This window comes from Haemaphysalis longicornis, unplaced genomic scaffold (assembly GCF_048455015.1).
Source record: "Haemaphysalis longicornis isolate Haplotype H1 unplaced genomic scaffold, Haemaphysalis longicornis Haplotype H1 scaffold_3, whole genome shotgun sequence".
Lineage (NCBI taxonomy): Eukaryota > Metazoa > Arthropoda > Arachnida > Ixodida > Ixodidae > Haemaphysalis > Haemaphysalis longicornis.
Window position 1 is genome coordinate 32,268,431 of NW_027526335.1, and position 26,696 is coordinate 32,295,126.

General features: G+C 46.2%; 1 protein-coding gene across 2 annotated transcripts in view; it reads right to left on the reverse strand.

Annotated features, from left to right (window-relative positions):
• Positions 1 to 1,187: 1,187 nt before the first annotated feature.
• The window catches only part of LOC144174233 (NPC intracellular cholesterol transporter 1-like), a 93,903-nt gene continuing 68,394 nt past the window's right edge, over positions 1,188 to 26,696 (reverse strand). For both annotated transcript variants that reach the window (XM_077702799.1, XM_077702798.1), the window contains 18 exons: positions 25,135 to 25,406; positions 23,937 to 24,116; positions 23,610 to 23,673; positions 18,661 to 18,789; positions 17,300 to 17,482; positions 16,354 to 16,468; positions 16,094 to 16,221; positions 15,488 to 15,625; positions 14,989 to 15,078; positions 14,377 to 14,570; positions 13,950 to 14,071; positions 12,298 to 12,415; positions 10,638 to 10,690; positions 9,705 to 9,846; positions 7,431 to 7,662; positions 4,767 to 4,880; positions 3,075 to 3,234; positions 1,188 to 1,370 (listed from right to left, as the gene is read on the reverse strand). In XM_077702799.1, coding sequence (XP_077558925.1) covers positions 1,249 to 1,370; positions 3,075 to 3,234; positions 4,767 to 4,880; positions 7,431 to 7,662; positions 9,705 to 9,846; positions 10,638 to 10,690; positions 12,298 to 12,415; positions 13,950 to 14,071; positions 14,377 to 14,570; positions 14,989 to 15,078; positions 15,488 to 15,625; positions 16,094 to 16,221; positions 16,354 to 16,468; positions 17,300 to 17,482; positions 18,661 to 18,789; positions 23,610 to 23,673; positions 23,937 to 24,116; positions 25,135 to 25,406 — 2,556 coding nt within the window. In that variant the 3' untranslated portion in view covers positions 1,188 to 1,248. The remainder of the gene's footprint in view (positions 1,371 to 3,074; positions 3,235 to 4,766; positions 4,881 to 7,430; positions 7,663 to 9,704; positions 9,847 to 10,637; positions 10,691 to 12,297; positions 12,416 to 13,949; positions 14,072 to 14,376; positions 14,571 to 14,988; positions 15,079 to 15,487; positions 15,626 to 16,093; positions 16,222 to 16,353; positions 16,469 to 17,299; positions 17,483 to 18,660; positions 18,790 to 23,609; positions 23,674 to 23,936; positions 24,117 to 25,134; positions 25,407 to 26,696) is intronic.

The window sequence follows — 26,696 nt, forward strand, 5'->3', positions numbered from 1 at the left end:
ACAAGCAAGAAAAAACAGACGATCAGTTCGATTTCTAAGTAGGTGGTACAACTACTGTCCGCATAAAATGAACATGTTTCAATATGTGCTAGCTGGTGCATCTTTCTTTCTTTTTGCCGTCTTCAGGCTTGTAAGTGCACTAGAATGCATACAAGAAAGGGGGGTGGGGGGGGGGGGAGCAGGTTTGAATACAGTTAAACCTGGATATAACAAAGCTGACAAATTCTCGGAAAATTTCGCTATAAGGAGGTTTTCGTTATATGCAGTTTCGGTATAAAAATTCGGGGAAAAATGCACAAATGAAACAAAAGTATAACTGGAGGTCGGCATCACCTAGAACATTTATTTGGCGGAAAAAAACGGAGTTATGGTCGACAGGCTACTGGCCGGGATGCCAAATCTTGCGGCGACGTCCTTTTTTTCACCTGCGGCAACGGCGTCCAAAACGGCTACCTTGTCTTCAAGAGTCAATGTCTTTCGTTTCTTTATCGAGGCACTCATCTTTACAACCGCACACTTCCTAGATGCGAGGACGCAAGAGCCGACTCGCACGCGCGAATAAAAAAATGCCGGAGGAGTACTGATGCGCAGAAGGGAGCAAAGAACTGAAAGCGCGGAAAGCGAGTGCGGCGTGTGTTTTCTCCAGTACGCAGCCACAGAAACAGAGAGAGCGCGGGACGATCGTGAAGAGAGGAGAAAGCGGTGCCAGAGGAGGTTCGCTTGCGAAAGCTGGCCGCCTGACGCCATGCTCCCCCCACCATCATCAAAATCAAATATCAAAACTTCGTAATAAAGAGGAATTCGTTGTATGGAGGTTCGTTATACGCAGGTTTAACTGTATGTGCTTGCAGTTGCATCGTTTCTTTTTGTTGCCGTTATCGGGCTTGTGAGTGCATTAGAATTTATACAAGAGATGGGGCAGGAGGGGGGTTAGGTTTCAACATGTGCTAGCTGTTACATCTTTTTTTTTTTTTTTTGACGTCTTCAGTCTTGTAAGCGCACTAGACTGTATACAAGAGAGGGGGGAGGGCGGGGTAGGTTTCAACGTGTGCTAGCTGTTGTTCTTTTGCCGTTTTGGACTCCTAAGTGCACTAGAATGCATACAAGAAGGGGGGGGGGGAGTGGGAATAGGTTTGGAATAGGCGCCACCTCAGCTACACTACCCAAACTGAAACAATCAAAAAGAAAAAAAAAAAAAGTCAGGTGCAGGACAATATACTAACATTTAAATACGCATCCAGAGCTTCCTTATGCGCTCACATCCTTTGGAGTATATTTTTCATTCTTAGGCCTCGTAATGGTGGGAGTCACTGCGCCCATCTCGTGTAGTTGGATGTGCTCTATCAACTTGTCCTTGTTGACGGGTGGTCCTGCACGCAACAAGGCCAACAAGACAACACATTGAGTCAACAACAAACCTTTGCTTGCCCGAAACCTGTTTGCAAATGGGCTACTGCTTTTAGGATGACAGCAAGAGCATTCTGAACCTAGACCTTATACCAAGCACTTTTAGGCACATGTACATTATGACCAGCCACTTTTTTTTTTTTTTTTTTTTTTTGCAACTAGCAGGAGATTTGAGACTTTTCTAAATGTCCTGAGCAACCTCTGTAGGTGAAAATGCATCGCATCATCAGGAACAGTAAGGCATTCTAGCTGAAATATTTATCCCTTTTATTATGAATCAACCAAACTAGTGCAAAATAAGACTCCCTTTCCCCCTAACTGTTTATTTTATTTTATTCATACGCTGTTTCATTTTCACAACTTCTTCAAATTCAAGGCCAGTACAAATAAATTCAGAATGTTGAACCTGAATGCCCCAGGAGTCAAAAAAAGGCTTACAGTTCTGAAAATCGTTTTGCCAGAATCAAGGCCATTTTGCTTTCTTGTAACTGACATTCTGACTAGGGTCCAACTGCACTGAATAATACTTAAAGGCTACACTGCCATTTTACTGAGAGTTCTAGCCACACGTTGAACTGCGAGGAAAAGAAAAAAGATATACAATGAACTTGTTTTTTATGGTGTTCGGATGCTCATCATGCCTCCTCAACACCAGCATCAGATACATTTGTACCCTGCACACTCCATCCCTCATTACTGGCCTGAATCAACTTTTGTTACATTGCATTTTACTACATACGCCTTGCCCTGAACGCAGTTCTGCAAGAAACCTTACACGTAGCTACTCTACACAGCACATTCATCCTTGAGCAAAGAATACTACTCAGCGCTTAAGTACGGCCCTCGAGAAAATTAAGCACAAGTAAGGCACGATTTTCATGAAGGTGAATGTAAAAATTTATTTCCAAACGCTAGAAACGACTGTAAAAAAGCTGGCAAAAATTAGGTTGTGCTCAATACTAACAGTTTTCGTCTTGTGTGAGGTTTCGCTGAAAAAGAAACAGTGATGTAAATTACACTCGGTACATCACTGAGCCTCAAAACTTGAGCCATTACTGGTAAAAGTTAAAGTAGGAGCATAATCTGTCGCCACATAACTGCCCGGAGGGGGGAAAAAAAGAAATGAGAATGGCGCGACTTGCACTGAAGGCCTCCACTGAGCGTACTTGCACGCAGACTGTAAATTTAGAGACTAGCCTTTTGCCTTTTTTTTTGCAAAGCCATTGCCGCATCTTGCCCTAATCCCAACCCCAGTTATGAGCAGTGGGTGGTCTGGCTATCCCTACCTTCAGGCTCAATTGGCTTCTCATTGACACATTGGCCTTTCTCATTAAACATTTATTGAAGCAAACAATAAATTGCAAAGCTGGTCAAATACAGGAAATGTACATTAGGCAGTCAAACAGACTCTGCCTATCTATCTCTTCAGACACGTCGGTATAAGTGTCAATGGAAGCCCACGAAAGCTTCTGCGAAGGGAAATATACATTGGGACGGGGAACTGCACTAGAGGAATGAACAAGAGGGGAAGGGGGACACCATTTCAGACGTTACAGTTCATGCCTTGGCACAGCTACCCGTTACTTCACAGTCCTAGCTCAAGTGCTTGAGGCCAGCGTGGTAGTGATGGGAGTCGAGGGCAAAGCCGGGGGAGCAGGGCCACTGACCCAGGAGGCTGAGGAAGACCGGCAGGAAGATGAGGCTGTGCAGGGTCCCAAAGGCGATGATCCCCAGATACATGCGGAAGTAGAAGATCTGGAAGATCTGGGACTTGGCAAAGGCCAGCACCAGGATCCCGCAGTCCGTCAGCGTGATGCCCGACAGAATCTGCACAGGGTGGTGGGCGGCAGAGGCAAGAGGGAAGCTCCTTAAACCTCCCCACACGGAAGCAGAGGAGAGCAGCACTGCTTTCCACCGACAGGCACGCAGCCCAGTAAAGGTTCGATGAGAAAATAATTCCTTGGGGCACTTAAAGGGGGACGTGCCGAGTAAAACTTTTTTTCATTTATGGACAAAATTGAATCAAATTAGTAGGAGCGTTTATGTAGCTAACCCTTCTAAAAACAAAACTGTAATAAGATTAAAGATACATTTTATACTTTTAAGTCAGAAGACTAATTACCTGAAACTTGCATTCACCATAATTAACTAATTAGGCAAGAAGTCAACAAGAGTTTTATGCCAGTGTGATCAGAAATGTCTATTCTGTGCAAGGAAGCTATTAGATTTGTATTGCATTATATCCTTTAGGCAAAAGAAAGAACAACAGAAGTTTCACCTTCCTTTCAAAATCAGAAATAGTTTCATGTCAAAAAGAAAGTGAAACTTCTCATTCTTTTTTGGACGCATAAAGGAAATAAAGCAATAATCATATAGCTTTCTAGCACAGAATAGACCTTCCTGGTCATGCTGACATAAAAATCTTGTTGGGTTCTTGCCTAATTAGTTAGTTAATCTTGGGACAGCTCTGTGAAGGTAATTAGTCTGGTAACTCAAAAAAGTATAGAAGATATTTTTAAACTGATTTAAGTTTTGTTGTTAGGTTAGTTGACTACATAAAATCTACTAATTTGACTAAATTTGGTCCATAATTAACAAAAACAGTTCTACTTCCCACGTCCCCCCTTAAGTATGCTTATGGGCTATGAAGGTGAAAAGACTTCTTTATTGCTACACCGCGATTGTATCTCTTTCCGCGCCTTCATTTTTTGTCTCTTGGCACGAATTACTTCGACGGGCAACCCTTCACGCCGCAGCTTTCCCAGCACCAGAATTCTCAGTGGCTGGGGTGCACCCGTTCTACACAAGTGCTGTCACGTTCATTTGTACGGCAGCACGCACTGGGCCAGCTCTTTTTCCGCCACTGGCAACATGCTGAGGTAGTGCGGTGGTAACGCAGTCGGCTCCTCCTTTGAAGACCTCGGTTCCACTCCACTATGAACTCAAAAGTGTTGGTTCACTCTTTATCGTTATTCTTCTGTACAGAACAGCAACAACGCTTATTTTTGCCAAATGAGGCACTCAAAGATTTGCCTTAAAGGCCTCAGAAACTCACATTATAGCTGCAACTGTGCAAATAAAAAGAGTATGCGCAATCCAAATTCAGTGCACTGCCCGACCTTATATACAACCTTTTCAGCCATGGCGTGACAATATGAAAATACTGAAATTTAGTCTGCACAATGAGTTCAATGCAAATTTTGTGCAAACTTGCAGAGGTCACCTTGAGTAAAAAGAGTTCACCAATCTTTATACCTCTTTCCCCTTCCCAAAGACACTCCATTGCCCCCCACACAACTTCGATTGTCAGACAGCCCGAAGACAGAAGAGAACATGCAGCACGCCAAAGTCTAACTCACCGAGCTGCCCATCTTGGTGAGGGCCTCTTGGGACCTCTTGAGTCTGCTCGGGGCTCCACTGAACACGAAAACGCGGACAAGGTGGGAACAGAACTCGACAGAAATGCCCACGCCCTGCAAGAAACAAGCTCCACATCAAAACAAATTCAATTTTGAGTTCACGCTTCCCGCTTCCACAAGTATCACGAGGAAGGCAAACAGCCGAAACATGCCCTTTGTTGGACAGCACATAGCCACGAAACAAGGAGGAAGACACTGCAGCCTTGTTTTGTGCCTTGCTGCAGCGCTACCATTACCGGAAACCTTTGAAAGTGTGCCTCCTACCAAACGTAAACAAGCTACAGCTTGAACCACGGTGCAAGATACGTTTTTAGGTGCAGACACAGTGGCTGAAAAAGCTGTCAAATAATGGTGTTGGTGCCGCGCGTAGACCTTCAATTGAAAGGTCATCTGGTGGCCGAACCAGTAACTTCGCAGCGTCGTAGCTTCACGTGGTTTCACAAACGACTGTTTGAAGCAAATTGGTTCACAGGCACTAGTGAAATGCGTATAGAGTAACGTTGTTTGTGGAAGCTCATCGTGTGTGCTCGCATAAAGCAAGCTTACAGTGCGATTTTACCGCACTGTTAAAACAACTGCGAGATTGCAGGTGTCCTAAGTTAATATAGACCCACCCTGAAGTTCTTCCGAGCATTGGGCACAGCCAGTGACGTTGACATCATCACTTCGTCTCCGCTGCTTCGTGTGTGAACTTACACGACTTGTGCAATGCCATTTGTGACGAACAGACATCAGCATACTCACTGCTAGCAGAGTCCTTCAATGCTTCTCTGGTCATGAAACTCCTGGCAACGTTTCGTACGGGGACAAAGGCTACCGCGAGGGGCGCCACTGCAGATCGGAGGGCATCGGGCGCGGCCTCCACTCCTCTGTAGCCAGACCGGCAGGCAGGAACGCAGTAGCAGCATGTCCGTTCACACCAAATTTTTTCGTCATTCACAAAATGATAAGTCCATTTCAGCGGCCCACGACACTTAAAGCGAAAGCATGCTGCTGATAAGGTGCCGAGCGTCCGTTCCCTGCCAAACGTGCTCTGACCACTTCCCCTGCTGCCCTCCGATCAACACCAGCACCGCAGCGCAGCCTCCCTGGGCAGCGCACGAAGCTCTCACATAGCGTGACGGCGGAGTTTCATGACCAGAAAAGCATTGAAGAACTCTGCTGCTAGTTTAATCCATTTCAGCAACTAAGCTACCCGCCTTGTATTTCGGGGCATTGTTTTGGTGACGGACGCTTCCTTTTTGCCACTACTGGTAGTGAGTAGCTGGGGTGCTGTAGCTAATGGTGAAATCAATGACACTGCATCGTTTGCGAACGTGCACCTCTTCGACGTTGAGCGGTACTTCAGAAGAACGGAAAGTTGGGCTAGTTGGTATGTGTTCATCGTGGTGGAATACAGAAGCACTCAAAAAAACAAGGACAAAGGAAGAAGTAGACAACACGGCGTTGTCTACTTCTTCCTTCGTCCTTGTTTTTTTGAGCGCTTCTGTATTCCACCACGGTACTTCCCCTCCAAGCTGTTTCGCACAATCGCACTCTCAGACAAATGCCACCTGCAAGTGGCATGATTGTTGGCGGAGGATTGCTGTAGAGCACACATCAATTCGTTTAGGATCGCAGGGAATGTTATATGTCCAGTTTTCTTGTCACCTGTGCGTACCGGTGTTGCAGTCCTTCATAAACCATTTGCACCCCATTTGTTTGTTGCACAAGCATAAAATCTCATTTGCAGGACTGTCCAGGGGTACCATGGCCCACCTTCACCTTGGTTGAGTTTTTTGGGGAGAAGCCCCTTAGGGGCTGGGGCTGTTGGAGTCTCCTGTCGTCGTCGTAATCATTGTTTCATGTAGTCACTGCACTAAAACACCGGGAAACTCTTTTACGCCTTGCACTAGAACACAACGCGTACTAAAAAAAACACCAGGACACTCATTTACGCCTCACGCTGAAGTGCTTCATAACGCGTATAAAAAAAAAAAACATCTGGACACTTGTTTACGCCTCGCGATAGAAAGCTTCGTGCTTCAAAGACAAGAGACTTTTACAGCAAAGCTGTATACCTCTACCTCCCAGCGGTTTCATCTGCGTTTGCAAAAACGCCAAGGCGCCAAGAATACACTCATACACTGCAAGCTTTGCCCCTCCCCAGGTTTCTTGTTAGTGGAGATGACCCCAGATTTTTATATCTCCTTTCGATTGTGACCCACTCAAAGCCCCTTTCAGAACACGCTGAAACACTGCGGCGAGTGCACACGCTTTCGCACGACTTCCTCCAAATTACCGCCTGCTCCGTTGGCTGGAGGGATTGGCCAAGCCACAGTGAGCAGGTGATAAGTTACGAAAGCTGTCGAGAAGGGCGGACAAAGAGCCGAAAAGGTCCGAACACCTCTGATTGGCTGACGCTTGGGCAGCTTTTTCTCTCTCGTGCTGGAGAGCGCTGCAGTCAACGGTTTCGGCGGCGTCTTTTTGGCGGCTGCATTAGAACGAGGAGTAAACATTTGTTTTGCCAGCTGTGTCCTCACCTAAAGTGCATCTTACACCGTGGTGGGAACCAAGCTCTGCACAGGAGAGCAACAGCTTGGAAGAAAGACAAGGAGGACTCACGACGACGAGGTTGACGAGGGAGACGGCGTTGAGGGAGATGCCCCACCAGTACATGAGGCCCATAAGGTTGACGATGATCATGAGGATGGTGAAGGTGACCACCAGGGCGGACACGAAGTCCAGGCCCAGCAGCGTGAAGGTCACCACAAAGATGGCGCCCAGCGACAGGGCCAAGTTCTTGAACGTGTCCGGCCACATGGTCAGGTATTGCTCGTAGAACACATGCACCAGGCTGTCATAGAGAGGGAGGGAGGGAAGGTGAGGGAGCAACAGAGAGACCAGTGTTAAGTTCTGATTTGCCATTTTTTACATCCAATGACGCAAGTGTGGCTCTAATCGCGCTGCTAAAGACGTCCCTGGTGTTTGAGTTCATTCATAAACTTAAAACTTGCCATCTTAGAAAGTGCACAACAGTTCCCACCCCAAGCAAGAAAGCAGCACATGGCAGTCCTCCTGGGGCTGCTCAAAATCTGTCAACAAATTCCAGTCTAGTTCTGTCCCTTGCAATCCGTTTAACAGGTGCCTCTTTTTATATATACAGTCTACACTCGTTACAGCAAATCCGGCAACAACGGACTTTCGGTTACAACAGACCATTTCTGTTGGTTTGTCTGGTCCCCATGCATTTTAAATGGAGTTCACTCCGCTCATAACGGACCCGGCTAGAGCAGACTATCGGCTACAACAAACTAAATTTTAGGCGAAAATTGTTTCGACTGAATGTTTATAGCAGACTTCCACGATGCCAGCACCCAATGTGCTTTTTCTTTGTTTATTTTTTCAAGAAAACTGTTATGTCTGGCAACACTGCTGGCAGCTGGGTCGTTAGCGCAGCCAAGCCAAGCCAGTGCCAGTGGCTTTTTTTTTTTGTGCGCGACCAGCAGCATGAGCGGCGGGATAGTTGATTTCACTGTCGGATAAATTAAGCGTAATTAACGCTGTTGAACATGGGGAAAAACAGGCTGACGTCGCCAGATGTACAGGCCTGTCTAAGCAGACAGTCCGCTCTACCGTCAAGAACAAGGCCGCTGCCACTAAATGCGACTCCGGTGGGATTGAAAACAGGGCTATCGAATACTCGAAGTGGTGCACTCGGAGGAGAGTCTGCCCTCGTCAGTTTTTTTATGTAATAAAAAACTCGGGTTCAGTGAATTTCGGCTTTTATTATTCCCACGCATGCATCGTTCCCATTCCGTTCGGTGAAAAAGGTAAGAAATGCCTCAAGTAGGGGGGTTGTTTCCCATCCATTGTGTGCAATCTGCCGGTAACCGTGCGCAGTCCAACTGGTCTAACTTCCTATTTTACAGCTAACCGTCATCAGATTATTTCATTACAGCTGTTTCAATGACCAGACTAAAATCGCTAAAAATGTGGAAGCCGCTTTGAGGGAACGTCAGGCAGCGATCCAATTTGTTTGACGAACGGCTTCGGGAAAACCTGCCTCGTCGTGAGGGGACTTAAAAAAGCCTAGCTAATGCTCATGGCCACGACTGACGTTTTATAGCTGGTTAATAATTGCACCTAGTTATATTCTTCCTTTATTTGCTCAGCTTATCATGATCTTTACACGCTTGACCGCATGCGCTAGGCCTTTTCCAAGTGCCGGGGCTAAGCTTTGGAAACTGTGTTCACGAGATTCTTTGACCTCGCGCGAACACTGTGCAGAGGTGCTGCAGGCGTGTAGAAAGAACAAAGTGTATGTACTACGCATATGCAATATCGGTTAAAGTACCCAAGGCTCATACCCCCCCCACCTGTCGGATACTGCATACTTCGGCTACAGCGGACGTTTTTTTTCGGGATTCAGAGGGTCCGTTGTAACGGGCGTAGACTGTATATAAAAAAAACCTCTATCACACAATGTAATCTAAACCTAACACTACTGAAAAATGTTTTCTGAATGTACATCACATATCTCAAACTGTAATTTGCAAGCAGTCACTAACATTTAGGAGTAAGCCAACACAAATGAAATTTTGGCACTACCAGGGTGCTACATTGATAAAGCCCTCATTTTTCATTATCCAGAAAGGACCAACGAGGCGGTTTTACTCTCTAATAAAAACACCCTCACATTACTTGTTTCATCATTATACTACAATAAAAAAGCAAATATAAATGTTATTTTTTGCCTGTAGGTTTTTAAGTACCCACATTTCTCACCACAGATCTGCAAACTTCACAACCCATACGACTTGGAATCAAGAGCATGCCTGGAACTGCCTAAAAAGCCTGCGTTAAACCAACAAGCAAAATGCAGCCGATTCCATTCACCTGTAGGGGATCACTTTCACCCCCGGCTGAACTTGGTTGACCATGTTGGTGAGGTTGTCGGAGATCAGCCGAGCCCACTCCAGCGCAGTGTAGAAGTCCTTGGACGTCCTCAGCACCGGGTGGTAGGCAGAGTAGTAGGCAGCTGAAAGACGGAAAGCAAACTGCGAGTCAGCTGCGCCGAGAAGCCTGTTTGTAGCACCCACTTGTCCCACCACAAAGATCCATTCCATCTAGTCTGTAGCAGACATTACGACCGTTTGAAGTTCGGGCTTGAAAGGTGGCAAACAGAAAAACCGGTTTTGCCTTCCAGGCCCAAACTTCTACCGGTCGTAATGTCCGCTACAGACCAGATAGAATGATAATGTTAGTCTTATTGCATTCCTTGATTTGTACACAGTTCACTGGTACCTTGTTCAGCTGCTACATCACTCCAGCAGTTTTTTTACAAAAGCTGTCAAAAAATCAAAAATAAAAATCCAAATAAATCTGAATGTAGTCGTTTTACACAAAAGCAAACTCTATATTTACAGTCAGCATGAAAAACTACACATGCCCTGCAATTTTTATAATTATAACTCTAAAAATAAACATTTGTGGTTTAAGACCAGTGTGCCCCCTTAACTCGTGTTCCATTGTTTAGAGGCTGGCAAGGGCTCATTAAAGCAAAAACGAGAAAGAACAAATTTGGTGTCAGTGCTCCTAAAAAGGAAGTGCCGGCAAATCACCCTGCCACTGCAAAACTGACAACTGATATACATGAAGCTTATAAGCAAATTGTGCTCTGGCGCATACCTCAACTTTCAGGAGAAGCATGACAGCAGCCAAAACCCATCTCGGAAACCTTGGAGGCAAATAATGTGTGCAGGGTGCGCAAGCATAAACCTTCCAGCAAAGAAAAAATCCCCAATGCAATTGCAGGAGGGGGGAACTCACCATTGACAGTCCCATTCACATGGCTGATCGACCTTCCATGCTCAGCACGACCTCTACAAGGTAAGAAACAAACAGGGGAGAACATCAGCATGCAATCTTTGTAGCATAAAAGTCTAGTAAAAAAAAGTCTACGTATTACATTACATTACATAGGGTTTTGGCAGAAAGAAATGCTGCTGACAGCTGCAAGAGAGGCGGCGAAATTTCATAGCTCTCCCCTCTGATCTGACAATACAGCAGCGGTATGACGATGATGCCCCTCACTAACGCGTGCAGTAGTACGAGCACAGTGCCGTTTCAGCCTACTCGCCCCCAATGGAATGAAACGCACAAGATTCCTCGAATGGATGGATGCACGCACTCGGACCTGAAATCCCTGATAAACAAACCCCGGTGATGCTTGGCAGAAACTCTTTTTCTATTTTACCCAGCAAACAAGTACAGCTTTGTGCTAACGCATTTTCATGTTTCTGGAGGCACCTACCGTATTTACATGATTGTAAGTCGACTCGAATGTAGGTCGACCCCCCCAAAATTGCATCTCTCTCAAAAAAAAGAAAGAAAGAAAGGAAGAAAAAAAAATGCGAGCGCAGGAAGCAGCCCGTTCGAATGCTGCTGTGAACGAGCGCCGAGAGAGTTCTTCGGGCCCAGGCGTCACCCCCGGAAAAACTTGTCAAAAGATTTTCCGGGGATGACGGCCCAGGGCAGGCGGGACGATTCAGTGCAACACAGAAGTGACACAAGAACACGCGGCAATGCGGCCGCGTAGAAGATCGTATCACAAGGAGAAGCTCTTCCGTCAACTACCGATACTCCCCATACGGCGGCTCTTCCATGATTGATCGATGCTCCCTCAAGAGCCGTACGCTCATGGTGCGCGCTGTAGATGTTAAAAAAGAACCGCTTTTGTATAAGCACGCAAAATAACCGTGCGCTGTGGGTTGAGCGGGAAACTTTATTCCCAATAATGAGAACACATTCACAGCGAGATGACACCCATCAAAGTTACCGGCAGCGGCACTGCCGCGCAATATCAAAACAAACAACATGGCGGCTGACAATAGCGGCCGCTCGTGATTTCCTTTTATTCGCGAGTACATTACTTGCATTCAAGAAGCGTTTTGTTCGTCTCTAATAAACAAAATGAGTATTACCAAATCCCTTAAATTAATGCACGGCGCTGATGTAGGCACAATCATATCACGTTCAGTACATTTCCGAACGCGCTGGTGGAAGGTTAGCCGCTCGCTCTAGGTATGGTGGACAAAGCACACAGATCGGGAACACCAACTTTCAAAGTGAGCATCAGCTTTATTGACGCTAGACTGTATGCAATGGTAAACGCTACGCTTCGACCGTAACCAGAGAAACGAGGGTGCTACGCCTTCCCCAGCTCGTAGCACCCGATTTCTCATTTCTCTTGCCGTTACAAGCGGCACAAAGTTCGATTTCGATTCTAAGTCGACCCCCCAACATTAGATTGTCGTACTTGAAAAAATGGGTCGACCTACAATCGTGTAAATACGGTATGTCAATAAACCTGCGATCTAGTAGAACGGGGTACATCTACGTCCATTGTCTCAAATATTACAAGGCTTTGCCTTGAGTAAAAAATATTCCCGCCACCAGAAATGCGCCCCCCAGTGAACAAGCGACTTACGCCGAGGAACACACAGGGCTAGGCACATCTCGCAGAAACCAGGGGAGGTAGCGACTGAATGGCTCGCCCGTGAAGGGCTCATTCCTAGGCACGTAGCAACGCTCGCAAATCCCACCAGCTGAAACCAAAGAGCAATGCCATCTTTAATAACACACGTGGTGCAGTTTTGGGAGCAGGTATGTTCGTAAAGGGACCCTGCAACACTCTTTGTGCAGTGCAAGTAAATCTGCGCGACATTTAGAACACACTGCCAGGAATACCTGAGCCAAATATTACACGTGCACGTGAAGCGGTGAGTGCGCAAATCGCTGTGAAAGACACGGAAAAACCAACCGCGCTCCCTTTAATTCTGCTCATTATGCACCCCTGGCATGGCCTGAACGACATCATTTGGGCCATGGCTGTCCTATTGGCTGTTGCTGGTCAACTTCGCGGCTTATTTCTCACATTTCCTGAGACGATCCGCCGGCGGCGGCACTGTGTACCAACCTCTTCTATGCCTGAACCTGTACGCATAATTTTGGTGTTTCTTTTGTTTTGAGTGCGCACGGAATTTAAGTGATGGACTCAATACTCCCCTTTCAACGAGACCACTCGACAAGAAACGGTTATTGCTTTAAAAACACCCTACGAGACTGAGCGTGCGCTTGCGAGCAGGCAGCCATGCCTGCATTTTTGTGGCGCCAGACCGGAAACAGACCTCTCCATGTTGCAGAGAAAAGGAGAAAACTCCCCAGCATACGATATATCGAAGGCCGCCGAAGAGGATGCCACGAGGCGCCCCCCCTCTCCGGGAGAGAGCGCGCAGATTTCGTGGCGTTGTCCGTGGTCGAGTTGAGAGGGAACAATTATGTGAGATTTCTCATCGCACAGTTTCGGTGATAGTGAACGGATTTTCATAATTCTTGTGGGAGGATATTGCTGGGACGATAGACTTTACCCCAAAATACATTCCGAGTAGTCGATGGTAAGTGTTGCAGGGTCCCTTTAATGTCTGCCCATTTTAAAAAAAAAAGTTGTGCTGAAGTCTTCAGTATCTGCCAACTTAAAATGTAAAGTGGGTGCTTTAACTCCACACCGCACACGTTTCGTTCCACCCAGGCAGGAAAAGGCCAGGACCATAGAACCAACAGTAAAGTTCAAGCAGTTTAAGTACAGTTTCAACTGGCAGGAAAGTAAGACTTTAAGAGGTCATACAAAACGCAGAGGACTGGATTGTTAACACTGGAATATGGCAGGCCCTTGAACATAATTTCATTTTGTTATTACTACATCTACAGCGGCCTTGTGGGACTCTTAGTGCAGGGGGTAATGCCGAAAAAGAAATAACGAACAAGGTACCAATGTGCCGGTGTATACCAACTAACTTAAAACCAAGCCCCTGAGCCTCTAAAAACAACTACTGCTCCAGTGCCTTGCTGTAATAATCCTTTGTGGCCAGTTTTAATCCAAAATGTCTACCAGGACAGCTCACATTTCACTAGATCTTGCTTACGAAATTTCTGCAAGTGCCAGAAGTTCGTCAGCCTATTTGCAGGCCCTTAAGCAAAAATGACACTTCCCAAAAAATTTTATGAAAAGCCTCCATTTTACAGGCATGCTTAATTCAAAACTATACAAGTGGTACGAGTAAAGAAAAAACACACTCTTACCAGTGCCGTGCTGGGAGTAACAGAAATCGTGGTTCTTGACGGTTTCGAAGCAGCACTCTGAAGATCGCATGTACTGAATGTACTGGTCCAGCCAGTAAGAACGTAACCTAGTGACATAGGTCCTGAAAGAACACAATCAAGGGTGCATTAGTACCCAGAGGCATCAAATGATTCAGCAATATCTGCTTGAGACAGAATCAAAATAAACACCACAAGTTGGAGGCATCTGCACTAACTCATCTTTACACACTTACTTTCAAGCACACAGACATATATGCAATATCCCCGACAGACCTTCCTCTGTACGAGACTAATCATTGTCCACAAAGCATAAGGTGGCAATAGCGCTTGTGTAAGAAATGGTCAAAGTTAAAGCGACCCACTGGTAAGCATCAGAAGTTCGAATGCACCTGTGGCCTCAACTCACCTGTTACTGAGCAGTGTAAGCTGCTTGAGCTTCGCCCCGACAGAGTCTTGGTCACAGACCTGTTCATTGATGCATAGTCTGGCTTGTTTCTTTACATCGGTGTAGTCGTAGCCGTCGGTCACTACGAAATACACTGGGGGCCCCACTTGGAGGTACTTCTTGAGGTAATCAAAGTACTGCTGAAGGTACGAGTCCTAAAGAACAAAAAAAGAAATGAAGGAACGTTTATCACGCATTCTCCCAGCTGTACTCTGCACCAAGTCCCCCAACAGTGATGCTCCAAGCAGAAAAGTACATTCAATTTCCAACACTCTTAGGCATAATTGCAAAGTGAGCACGATAAAGGAGGAGGTGCATAACAAGTTCTCTCCATTAAATGCACGACCTGTATGCTACAGCAAAGCATCAAACACTGGAAGGTAAGACACAACAACTATGAATAAAAACAGTTTCTTGAGAAACTGTGCGGTACAAAAAGGTCTGTCTGTAGCACTCATTGTCCTTTTGGTCAGCTCCCTCCTCTTAAAATAGCCAAACAGGTCTCGCAATCCTGACTAAGAGGAGACAAATTTCACCAGACTATGAGCTGAGGATGCTTCCAGTTAGACTTACCTGAGGCATGGCGAGCTCTTGGTCCAGACCAACTTCAATCTTGCCAATGACAGCAATGGATGAACACAGCCACCCAATAAATGTCACCATCTGAAGAAAGAGCAGAACACATCATTCTAATACGTAGACAGCCGGGGTCAAAGCGCTCTGCCCCACACCCCAATCCACAGACTACTTTACACAACCAAGCTAAATCTTCACCACTCAATGATGACAAAGGAAACGCCCACTGCAATCTTAATAACCGCCATACGATTTGTTAACACTGCCTTTCACGTACATATCAGCTGATACTCCACGTGAATGGTCATTAGGTGAAAATCTAGCCAGACTACCGATAAAGCAAAGATTTTCAAACAGCCTCCAAAAATGAGCCACTGCCTAAGTCAGAACAACACACGTGGGCTTATACAAAGTCTCATACCAAATGATTCAAAAAGAAAGTTTCCACACAGTACGTTTGCAGACCAAAATGTGAGGGGAAAAAAAAAAGACTCACCACTACAACACGCACAGAGTCACTAAGTAGGAAAGGTGCATATACAGTCTTGAAGAACTTGTACAGGAGGCTGGTGTTTTCAGTGGACTTGTTCTTCTTGGAGGCTTTGATGCAGAAACAAACGTCTAAGCGGTTGTTCTGTGAGCAGGAGTGGAAAAAGGGGCAAACATGTCATACATACAGCAGTAGCCCGAGTTTTAACGGAAGGTTGATGTGGTGATTCGGGTTAGTCTGTTCGTAATCTACAGAATTTGAAACTGCACCAACAAAGAGGACATGAGGCAGTGCAAAGCGCTCCGTGGTGTCTGTTCTCTTTCCTTGTCCTTGTCTGCATGCGGTATGAATTTTTCTGCATCCTTATCCTTAAGGATGATTTGTAAAGAGTTTTTTTTTTGTAAAGACTTTGCTTTAAACCCAAGTAGTTAAGGTAAGTGTGAAATTGTATTTGACTTTATACTTTATTTTTTGCTTTCGTGGGCAACAGCTCCTGCTACAACGAAGTCACCCTATTATCGCCCTGAGATGTCCCAAGCAGCAAGTTGAAATGATTTCATCCGACACGCGCCTACACTGCACACACAGGGAAAACCTGGAGCCGCTACCCACCTCTTGGCGCAGCGTGTCCAGCGTAAACAAGGCGAGGAAGCAGGTCATTTGCAAGAAGAAATTGATCAGCAGAGCGACGCCAGCATAAAGTGCAAAGATCCGCACTGCGGGAGTTTCCGTCAAGGCACCTGCAAACGACACACAAGGGCCTTTGGTTATAGGTGTTCCTGGTGGGCATGCAACCGTAAGTTTATTTTCAGTTGTACAAATTTCCACGAGGCGGCCTAATCGAACGAGTGCATGAAGTCTCGGACACCCACCGATGAAGAAGCAGGCTGACATGGAGACGCTCGAGAGCATCATGCTGGGAGCCACCTCCCCGACCAGGCGGCCCACTTGCTCCACCGTTGTCTCGCCTTCGCGACGTTCATCGCGCTGCCAGCAAGAAAGGGGAGAGGGAAAAAGACCCCCCGAGGTGAGCACAAAGTAAGGCTAACGTCATACTTTCATCTTCCTCAGCCGACACTTTTTATACTGTAAGCAATGCATTTCGGCCAGGAAATATCACGCATCCATATCGCACAAAAATTCGTACCAGCCATGATCGTATCACTGGAGTTTTACTGTACAATCAATGCATGCTGCCAGTGAAGACTAACGGGGCAGAAACTTGGCGACTAGAGATGAAAAAAGAAAACTGGGATCCGCCCAATGACCAATAATAATAAAAAAGGATGATGGGAGTAGCATTTAAAAGATAGAAAACACACATTTTATATCAGGACACAAACTTGGGTGGATGACATGGTAGTGCAAATTATGAGAAAGTGGGCTTGGGCTGGGCATGTGATGCGGACACCTGACAAGCAGTGGATCAGCAGGGTAACAGAATGGCTACCGAGAAATGACACTGAAAGTAGGGAAGGACAATCAACTCGATGGCGGAAGGAAAAAAGAAAACTTGGGGGCAAAGATGCATTCAGACACTGCAAGACAGGGCCATTTAGAGGTATATGGAAGACACCTTTATCTTGCAGCAAGCACAAAAAGGCTGCTGATGATGATGTCAATTACAAACAGATTCTTAGTCTCGTTACTGAGTCAGTGTTTCAAGTATACAGAGTAAGGTTGCAACAACAGTTGTTTTTGCACATTTCCCTCGCACCTTTTCTTCTCTCAACAACTCAGCTCAAAGACTCGAGTTGGTGCAAGAACAGACGCAAGAACACCAACAGTGCAAGAAGACGGAGCGAAGTAGAGAGGCACCTGAAACTGCTGCACCAGGATGAAGATGTTGTCGACACCAACAGCAAGCACGAGGAAAGGGATCACCTCGACGATGATCAGCGTGGCAGCGACATTGAAGAAGCTGAAGATGCCCAGGGATGCCACCACCGAGAGCAGCACAATGAGGACACCCACCAGGCCCAGGGAAATCTTGGAGTCCACCTGCCGGGGAAAGGGGAGAGGGGGAATGAAAAGCACTGTGAGCATAACCATGGCAAGTCAAACATTTATACTGGTAAAGCAAAAGTGCCATCACTTGAGCCTGCCTGTTATTCTTTTCTTCTTTCTGTCTACATCCGCTCCTTGTTTTCCATGAAATTTTCGGCTCATGGTGCTTACACATAAACAAAAGCGTTAAACAATTAAATGTAGTTAGACACAAGATTGATTTGGTCAAGAAGTGAATGCAGTGCTCTGCAACATGCATATACGGTAAAGAAATAAAACTGCAGGGGGAGAAAATAAGTGTGCTGTTGCGCATGCACCGAGAATAAATTTTTTCCCCAAAACACTGTGACGGCCGTCCTCAGGGCCCGACAATATCCAGACATGCTGCCAGAATTCGAGAAGTCCAATTGATTGTAGGGTTTAACGCGCTGACGCTACACAGGCGATGAGGCACGCCGTAGTGGAGAGCTCCAGATTAATTCTGACCGCCTGGGGGGGGGGGGGACCACCATGTGGGCCGAAATCTCGTACGCACGGGCGTTTCTGCTTTTCGCCTCAATCAGAAAAGCGGCCACCGCGACGTGGAATTGAACCCGTGACCTCGTGCTCAGCAGCGCAATGCCTTAGCCACTGAGCCACCGCAGCGGGTAGAATTCAAGAAGTCATGACTAAAGTTATGCTCAACTAATTACCCTGACACTCTCAATTATTGTAACGAGTGCCAAAAAAAGAAATCATGCATCTGTCATGCCAACAGTTAGTGTAGGCTTTGCTGCACCTATATAGAATGCCCAACACTGCACCAGTGCCTGCCGCCATCTTTCTGCAAAGCAACTGAAATAAAGAATAAACTGAGTAGACTTGTCAGAGCAATGCTCAGCCTCTTTATCAGCCACACTGCATCCATGGGCCAAAGGTCGATGCAAGCCGAACAGTATATACACCATGCATTTCTGATGCCCCAATTTGGTTGCCATGGCAGCGAAGTAAAGTCGAGTCATATTATCAGCAGCAAAGCACCATAGAAATTGCAATTATTACTTGAGGCATGTCAAATAGCAATACTTTTTCCACATTTCTTGTGTTACTTCAGCACGAAGCTGCACAAACATCCCCTGCACAGAAATCCAGAAGACAAAAAAATACCTGGAACATAATGAGGGCTGACTTACCAGAAGTCTACTGCAACTGTTGATGTCACCCAGTGCGATTGCAATGTATGCGAACATGATGACGTAGCTGATGCCAACCGTAACGACGTCCGAATGACTCCCTCGCTCGAGTTCATCTTCAATAGACCGCTGTGGAGAGGCCAGAAAAAGTGGGGGTATTATTAAAAACAGGGATGGGCTGAATTCCCTACGAAAAATTGAACGTGTTTGTTTCTCATTTCTATTGAATGTTTACTCTGATGTAAGAAAACGTGCAGGCCACAAAAAACCAGGAGGTGAACAAAGCAATAACACATACTTAAATTTTCACTGTCAACTCCCATCATTTGCTTCCAAGAATGTCTATTGCAGTGTTATATCCAATTTTTCACATACCCTTGTGAATGACAGTACCTATCTTGAGCGTTCACAAATACAGTGTAGACCATTTATAACGTAACCGCTTATAGTGCGGGACCGGATATAACGCGGGTTTTCGTGACCACCAGTTTGCCTCCCATAGAACTCAATGCATAAGCATACCGCTTAACTCTTTCGTTAGCACGCCTATTCAAATCGATCACCGGTGATCGATGATTTATATTGCCTATTTCGACATGTTGTAGTCGTTTCTCGTACACCTAATGCGGCCAGTGGTTAGTCTAGTCACTGCCCTTTTAGTATCAGTTTAAATTTTCCCGCTCCGGCGACATTGAGATTTTTGGCGGCGTTTTTTGCAAGCTGAGGTGCGTGTGTTTTTGAGGAAGGGGGCGTGGCTGCTGCACTTGAGAAAAAAGGATGCAGGTCGTGGTTAGGCTGCATTACCATAATATTTTTTTTTTTGTGAAAAGGCTCCTGGCAAGTCAAGTACCAATTAATGGGGTGAGCTTTGTAATCCGACCGCGTTGAAAGGTGATAATTACTTGAAAATGGCCCCAGCTATTCACTAATGATCTTTGGTTCGGACAAAGGGCAGCTTTATTCTCGAAAAGCTTATTTCTGATGGTCCCCCGCATGTCTAGCAAGTGTGCCTGACATTTTCAACCAGTTTGCAGCAGTTCCGGTTTCGGTTTAGCATTGCGAAATTCATATTTGGCGCTACTACGCAGTTACGCAACTACAAGCTCATTTGCCATGGCGCCTCCGTTGCCCGCTACTGCTCCTCAAAACAAGCATGCCCCTCGCGCTTCCACTTTATCTACGCCTTGCTTCTGCGATAAGAGCTTCCGCTGAAAGTCAAACGATAACACCAAGTCGTCGGGTATCAATTCAGACGAGGAAAACGCTTCCAATTGACCTTGAACACCGCCAGCTGTTCACCGGCCAGTTTCGGTTTCATACGAGGGTATTTCCGGAGGTCTAGTGTCGCTTCTTAGTAGTACTGTCTATTCTGACAAAGTCTCCAATAGCCTTGTATTTGTTTCTTTTTGAAATTGTTAGGTGGCGCTGCGATGTAGTAGGCTCGTAGTGCTGAACTCGCTTCACAGCCCAACGGCGGCTTGGTGAAAGCTTGCTGGCATGATTCTAGCGCATCGTGCCTTATTCCTGCAAGCAGGGCTACCATGGTGAGTCAGAACATGATAATAAACCACAAATGAAAGTTCTGACTGATAAGTGATCATCAGAACGTCAACAAGCATCCACCAAAGAGTTTGGTTCTCAACTCCAAGCGTATTTTTTCACATCGCTTGCTTCAATATTGTGCCGGTCATAATCATTGGCAAGGTGTTTTTACATCACGTGGAGGCTAATTTGGGCATTTAATAATGTCAAACCACCAGATTTTTTTCTAGAGAACTATCCAAAATAGCAAAACTTAAAATAGAGGTTGGGCTTCACCACATGGCATGGGCACTACGTGGGCTAACATTTTCTTTTACATCTGACAAATTGTACTGCGCAACTGAAATTTTTTTTCTAGGACGGGTTTTTGAAATGTCTACCTACAAAATGTATATTCTAAATTTTTTCTACTACTGGTAGTTTATTATACACAACTTACTTTTTTCTTATTTTCTTCGACGCGTGGACAAAAATTTCGAATTCGATAATTTTTTTCGCAATCATTATTTAAAACCACATTATTAAAACTGGTGTCGTTAGAAAGCGCATGGAATAATCTGCATTTTATGTCACTGCAATGTGTGCCTAACCAATATGTATAGCACAAAAAAAATGTTTTGTTAGACCCTTCAAAATTGGTCAATTTCCCGCGGTAACGAAAGAGTTAAAGGAGCACTGACACGAAAATTTTATGTTACACTTTTATTGCTTTTATCGATGCTTAATGGTCTGGCAAACCTGAAACAGCACTTCAAATACTTCAGCGCGCGATAGTTAATTACATTGAACGGCCTGAAAATCGTTTGTTTCAAATTCCCGTGCTTTCATCCCGAACGGCGCATATGACAGCCTCCCGGTTTGACCTCACCGCTTTGTGCGGACGTCACCGGCGCCCGCTTGAGAGGGTGTTGCGCCCGCTCGCCACTCGTGGGGCCGCGCGCGCGAAGTGACGTCACGAGTTTTTGGCGAGCGCTCTCGCGTCACTTCTTTTTCCTCTCCTGGAGTGATGTCACGCTGATGTCCATTTGCTGAGTGCCGCCCCGCGCGCTGCTCCGTCGGCGCGATAAATGCGACGCAATTGAACTATGTTCTTCGCGTCGCAGGCCGCTAATATTTCAGCCAGGGTATTCTTTTGAGTGAAGAAAGCGAACTGTGCAATAATATTAACGCCGAAAATTGGTGTCAGTGCTCCTTTAAGATGCGGTTGGCCGAAGCCCAATACCATTTATAGTGCGGTTTTTCGGCGGGTCTGCTCATCGACCGGCGCAGCTGGGGCATCGTTTTAGGGTAGCAAAATGAAAAGAAATGATGAAATCGGCCATCTGACGCAGCGCGCACCCCTTGCTCTCCTCTAACTTCGACACAGAAGCAAAAAATAGGCACTCTTTAGTTCGCGCGTACGTGATAACCACAGCTGTCCTTGCTTGATGCACCTCGGAAGATAGCGACCGGCTCCCCGTCCGCGCGTGGCAAGTTGTTTCTATTAATCGTGAACCGCATGGCCCGTTTTCGCACACGAATTGTGCACGTCGGCGTTGCGCGTGCGTTTTTTTCATGCTCGCGTCTACGATTCCGCGCTCACAGTGGCTTCTTCGCGTGGCAGTGGGAGGAGCCTGACGACTTGCGCCAATGGAAAGATGCGCACCTAATGGCGGGAGATTCGAAGCGCTCCGAGCCGGCTAGCCGCGCCAGAGGTGTTTAGGCTGAAGTCCCTCGATCAGATGAAGGGACTTTAGTTTAGGCTTACCACCGCGGTATTTTTTGATGGGCGCTTTCACAAGCAGCATGGACGGCAGTTTATATTCCACTTTGCGGTCACATTATCAGCTCTTTTCTTACATGAGCATCTTCGCTTGCGCCTCGTGCGGCATTTCAGCGAGCGGTTAGAAGTGGTCGCTGGAGCTGCCTGCACCGCTTCACGGCCAGTGCCGACGCCATGTTGCCGCCTGTTACCGCGCCACACACACTACGCCAGTTGTATCCGCGCGCCGTCGTCGCCGTGCCTGCGGTGTGCACTGCACGTTTTCACGAGAAATCGCTCCATGTGGGTCACGTTTTAGAAAGTTGTGCAGATAAGCTCCATGCAGTTCATGCTTAAAGCGTGAACCGCATGGAGCGTTTTCTGCTCGCGAAAACGCGCCGCGCACGTTACAGGGGCGCTGCCGCTGCCGCGGAGCCACCTGCCCGCTGTGCACGGCGCGGCAGGCGGCGGAAACATGGCGGCGGCTTCGGCCGCGAAGTGGCGTCGGGAGCTCGAGCGACCGCTTCTGAGCGCTCTCTAAAATGCCGCTCAAGACACGCACGAAGTTGCTTGAGCGGTAAAGGAGCTTATAATGTGGGTGAAAACGGTACTATAAAACATCATCTGCGCCGCTACTAAATGCGCCCAAGCAATATCTGCCGGGGTGGTAAGCCTCGAGATCCCCGGCAGAGCCAGCCGGCTGTCTCGAGTGCTTTGAAACCGCCGCCACGAGGCGCGTGCCTCCCCATTGGCGTAAGTCGCCAGGCTCCTCCCACTGCTGCGCGCGACGCGCATCAAAATCTAGCGAAGGCAGATGCTGCCGCGGGCGCGGAATCGTTGACACGGGCGTCGGAAAAACGCACGCGCAACGCCGACGCGCGCAAATCGCGTGAAAAAAAACGCTCCATGCGGTTCACGTATCCGCGCTGGCGTCGCCGCGCCTGCGGCGTGCGCTGCACGTTTTCGCGAGAAATCGCTCCATGCGGTTCACGCTTTAGAACGTTGTGTTCACGCTTTAGAACACTTTAGAACGTCACCGCTCTCCCCGAACAAGCGAGCCGCGCGAAGATTTCCACCACCAGTACGTTGTGCTGATAAGCAGCCGCCTTCGGCATCATGAACGCAAGGTGGGGTAAAAAAAAAACTCCCGCTGGCCTTTCTTATCATGTCCTGCGGCATCTTCATAGACGCAAAAAACGCAGCCATGGTCTTTCAAAACACAAACACAACGGAAGTTAAAGCCGCACTCGCCGTTTGTGAGACCGCGCTTTTGCAATGTGTGAGACCCGGCAGCAGCGGCTGATGTTAAAAATAATACGAAATAAGGACCCTTCCTTCGTTTTTAGGCGCTGTGCGTTTGGGTGATAAAAAATTTAGGATGACTTGAGAGGTACGTGGCGATTTGGTTGAATTCGCACACGTTTTGGTTATAGTGCGGTACCGCTTATAGTGCGGATCTTTGCGGCTCCCGCGACATACGTTATAAGCGGTCTACACTGTAACAGCAAAATTTCTTCACGAAACATGAGGGAACATGAAGGCATCCTTCAAGCCTATTTTGGAAATAATTTGATTTACAATAACTAAAATCAGCAAGCTGAACAAACCCGACTGACCAACTAAAATAGTGGCATTTTTTTTTTATTAAAAACGCGCTGGTCCTTACCTCAGCCATGAAGGCCACGGTCATGATTTCCGAGTTATTGTAGCTCTTCATCAGCTTGATGAACCTGGAAAATTAAGCCACTAGTGAAAAAAAGCTATAAGCAGTAGGTAAATGCCACCCATAATTTGATTTTGTGCAACTACAACTACAGATCTATTTTTTAGCTAATAACACAAGGCCCGCAAAAGCCTGCTGCTGCACCAGTAAGTCAAACTTTCTGGCCATTCCTTACTTGGAAAATCTTTAAAGAAGGCTATTTACCAATGGGGAGGAAATCCTAATCCCAACATCTCAAAACAGTAAACATCCTAATCCAAAACCACTCACTCTTTTTCCCAAGCGAGGGCAGGGTACTTCTTCGCTTCGTCATTGTAGTTGGTCACCGGAATGGTGATCACCAGAGCAGTGGCCATATGAAAGTCTGTGCCATTGAATCCACCCAACACCAGCGAGATGTCATCTATAGGTCCACCGTATTTCGCAAAGCACCCCACATTCGAAGAACTCCTATATGGAAGAAGATGAAAATAAAGAAGGGAAAAAGAAATTGTAAGCAAAACTACATATAACCCCATTTTATGTACAAGTTTACCTGGTTAAGTACATAGAAAGATTTCTTTCTCGAGACATGTGGGAGCAGGGAACAGAAATAACTTCCAGTTCAGTGGTGGCTCAGAAAATGGTTCCGCTTGGTAATTCATTCATTCCTGGGAATGCATTCATTCCTGGTATTTAATAATCTAGTCCTATACATCGTATTTATTTGAATATACGGCAAGGTTTTTTTCCAAAATCCATAGTCTGAAACTCAAAGTCATACCCTGCCTTACATTCATTCGAAGCGTGCCTGCGTTTATATATATTATATATATATGGTTAGTAGAAACAGAGACACACGAGAAAGACGTAGAAAATAGAAATAAGTTTACTGGCGTTTCAGGAAGAGGACTTCTGACTGAAGAAAGGAAGTCCTTTTCCTGAAACGTCAGTAAACTTATTTCTATTTTCTACGTCCTTCTCGTGTGTCTCTGTCTCTACTAACCTTATTTTTTCGCGCTCTGTATGAGTTTTTATCTTTCCAGACTATATATATATATATATATATATATATATATATATATATATATATATATATATATATATATATATATATATATATATATATATATATATATATATATATATATATATATATATAGCGATTTTTTTACTCTCCAAACTGCAGCGTCACCTTATAATTGTGACCGCCTTTTTTTAAAGGTTGCCATAGCTGTGACATAACGAGCCTGGCTTCTTTGTTCAAAATACTCCTGCAAACCCACTTAACCTTCCTATACAATTTCGCATTCTACACACGAACTAGTGGGTATAAATGCTGCACAGGAATATTCTCGCTGTTTAAATGCAGCCTTCCCCAAACTTTTAAAAGTGTCAAATGGACTAGTGGTTCAATTATTTCCTCTGCTTAATTAGGTATAACCAATTTTGTCCCCTTTTCCATGAATTGCGCGCCTCCGACACGTACTTGCTGCAGTTGTCGAAATGCTGCAGATAGGAGAATGGGTCGACGCCGTCTGTCATGTTCAGCTTGGCCATGTTGTCCTGGAAGTAGGCGAACACGCTCTGAATCGAGCAGTTCTTGTTCAGGGGCGACAGCGGAGCCAGGCAGACGTCGAAGAGGGTCACGTTCTTCCACTCCTCCGGTCCGTAGGTCAGCTCATCCTCTTCGTGCATGAGCTTTCCATCCGGGCGTAGTCTCCCAACCACGGACTCAATCGCCAACTGCAGCCTCAGAGCCTGTGCGAGGGGGTGGGGAAGGAAAAAGAACAAGCGCCAACCATTTCACGATGCCCTAAACAACCGTAAACAATGTCCATACCTAAGCCATTCATTACTTTGCCTGTCAGGCTTCCAAGCCTCAATGGCATGACCTGCCACAGCAGCCTACACAGTCTACGCTGGTTACAGCGGATCCGGCAACAACGAACTTCCAGTTACAACAAACCATTTCTGTTGGTTCGCCTGGTGCCCATTCGTTTTAAGTGAAATACACTCCGCTCATAACGGATCCGGCTATAGCAGACTATTGGCTACAACAGATAAAAATTTGGGTGAAAATCGTTTTGACTGAATGTTAATAGTGGACTTCCGTTGGGTAGGCACACAATACGTGTTTTCTTTGTTTATTTTGGCGAGAAAACTATGTCTGGCAACATTCTCAGTGTAGAATGGGTCGTTGGCAAAGCCAAGCCAAACCAATGTCGGTGGCCTCTTTTTTTTTTTGAACCAGCAGCAGGGTAGCTGATTTCACCACCTGATAAACTACGCATAGTTAATGCTGTCGAATACGGCAAAAAACAGACTGACACTGCCAGAAGTATGGGCCTGTCTAAGCGGATGGTCTGCTACACCATCAAGAACAAGGATGCTGCCGAAAAATGCCACTCCGTTGAGATTGATGGACAGCACTTTCAAATACGCTAAGGGGTGCACTACCAGAGGTCGAGTCTGCCCTCTTCAGTTTTTTACGTAATAAAGAACTCAGGTTCAGTCATGTTCAGCATTTATAATTCCCACACATACAATGTTCTCTACCTGTTCGATGAAAAAGGTAAGAAATGCTTCAGTTCTCATCCACTGTGTGCACTCTGCCACTGGCCGTGCGGAGCCCAACTGGTCAAACTTTCGATTTCACAGTTGTCCATCAGATTATTTCATATCAGCTGTTTCACTGACCAGACTAAGATCATTAAAAATGCGGAAGCTGCCTCGGGGAAAAGTCAGGTGCTGATATGAATTGTTTCACGAACGGTGTTGAGTAAACCTGCCTCATCACAAAGGGTTTGAAAAGAGCCTCGCTGAATCTGCTGGCCGTGACTGATTTTTATAGCTTGTTAGTAATTGCTCCTAGTTACACTGTTGCTTTATTTGCCAAGCTTAGCGTGGGTCTCTACACACTCGCTACACATGTGCTAGGCCTTTTCCAAGTGCCGGTGCTAAGCTTCGAAAACAGCGCTAGGTGATTCTTTTCTCCCACGTGAACCTGCATAGAGATGCTTCAGGCACGTAGAAAGAGCAAATTGTCTG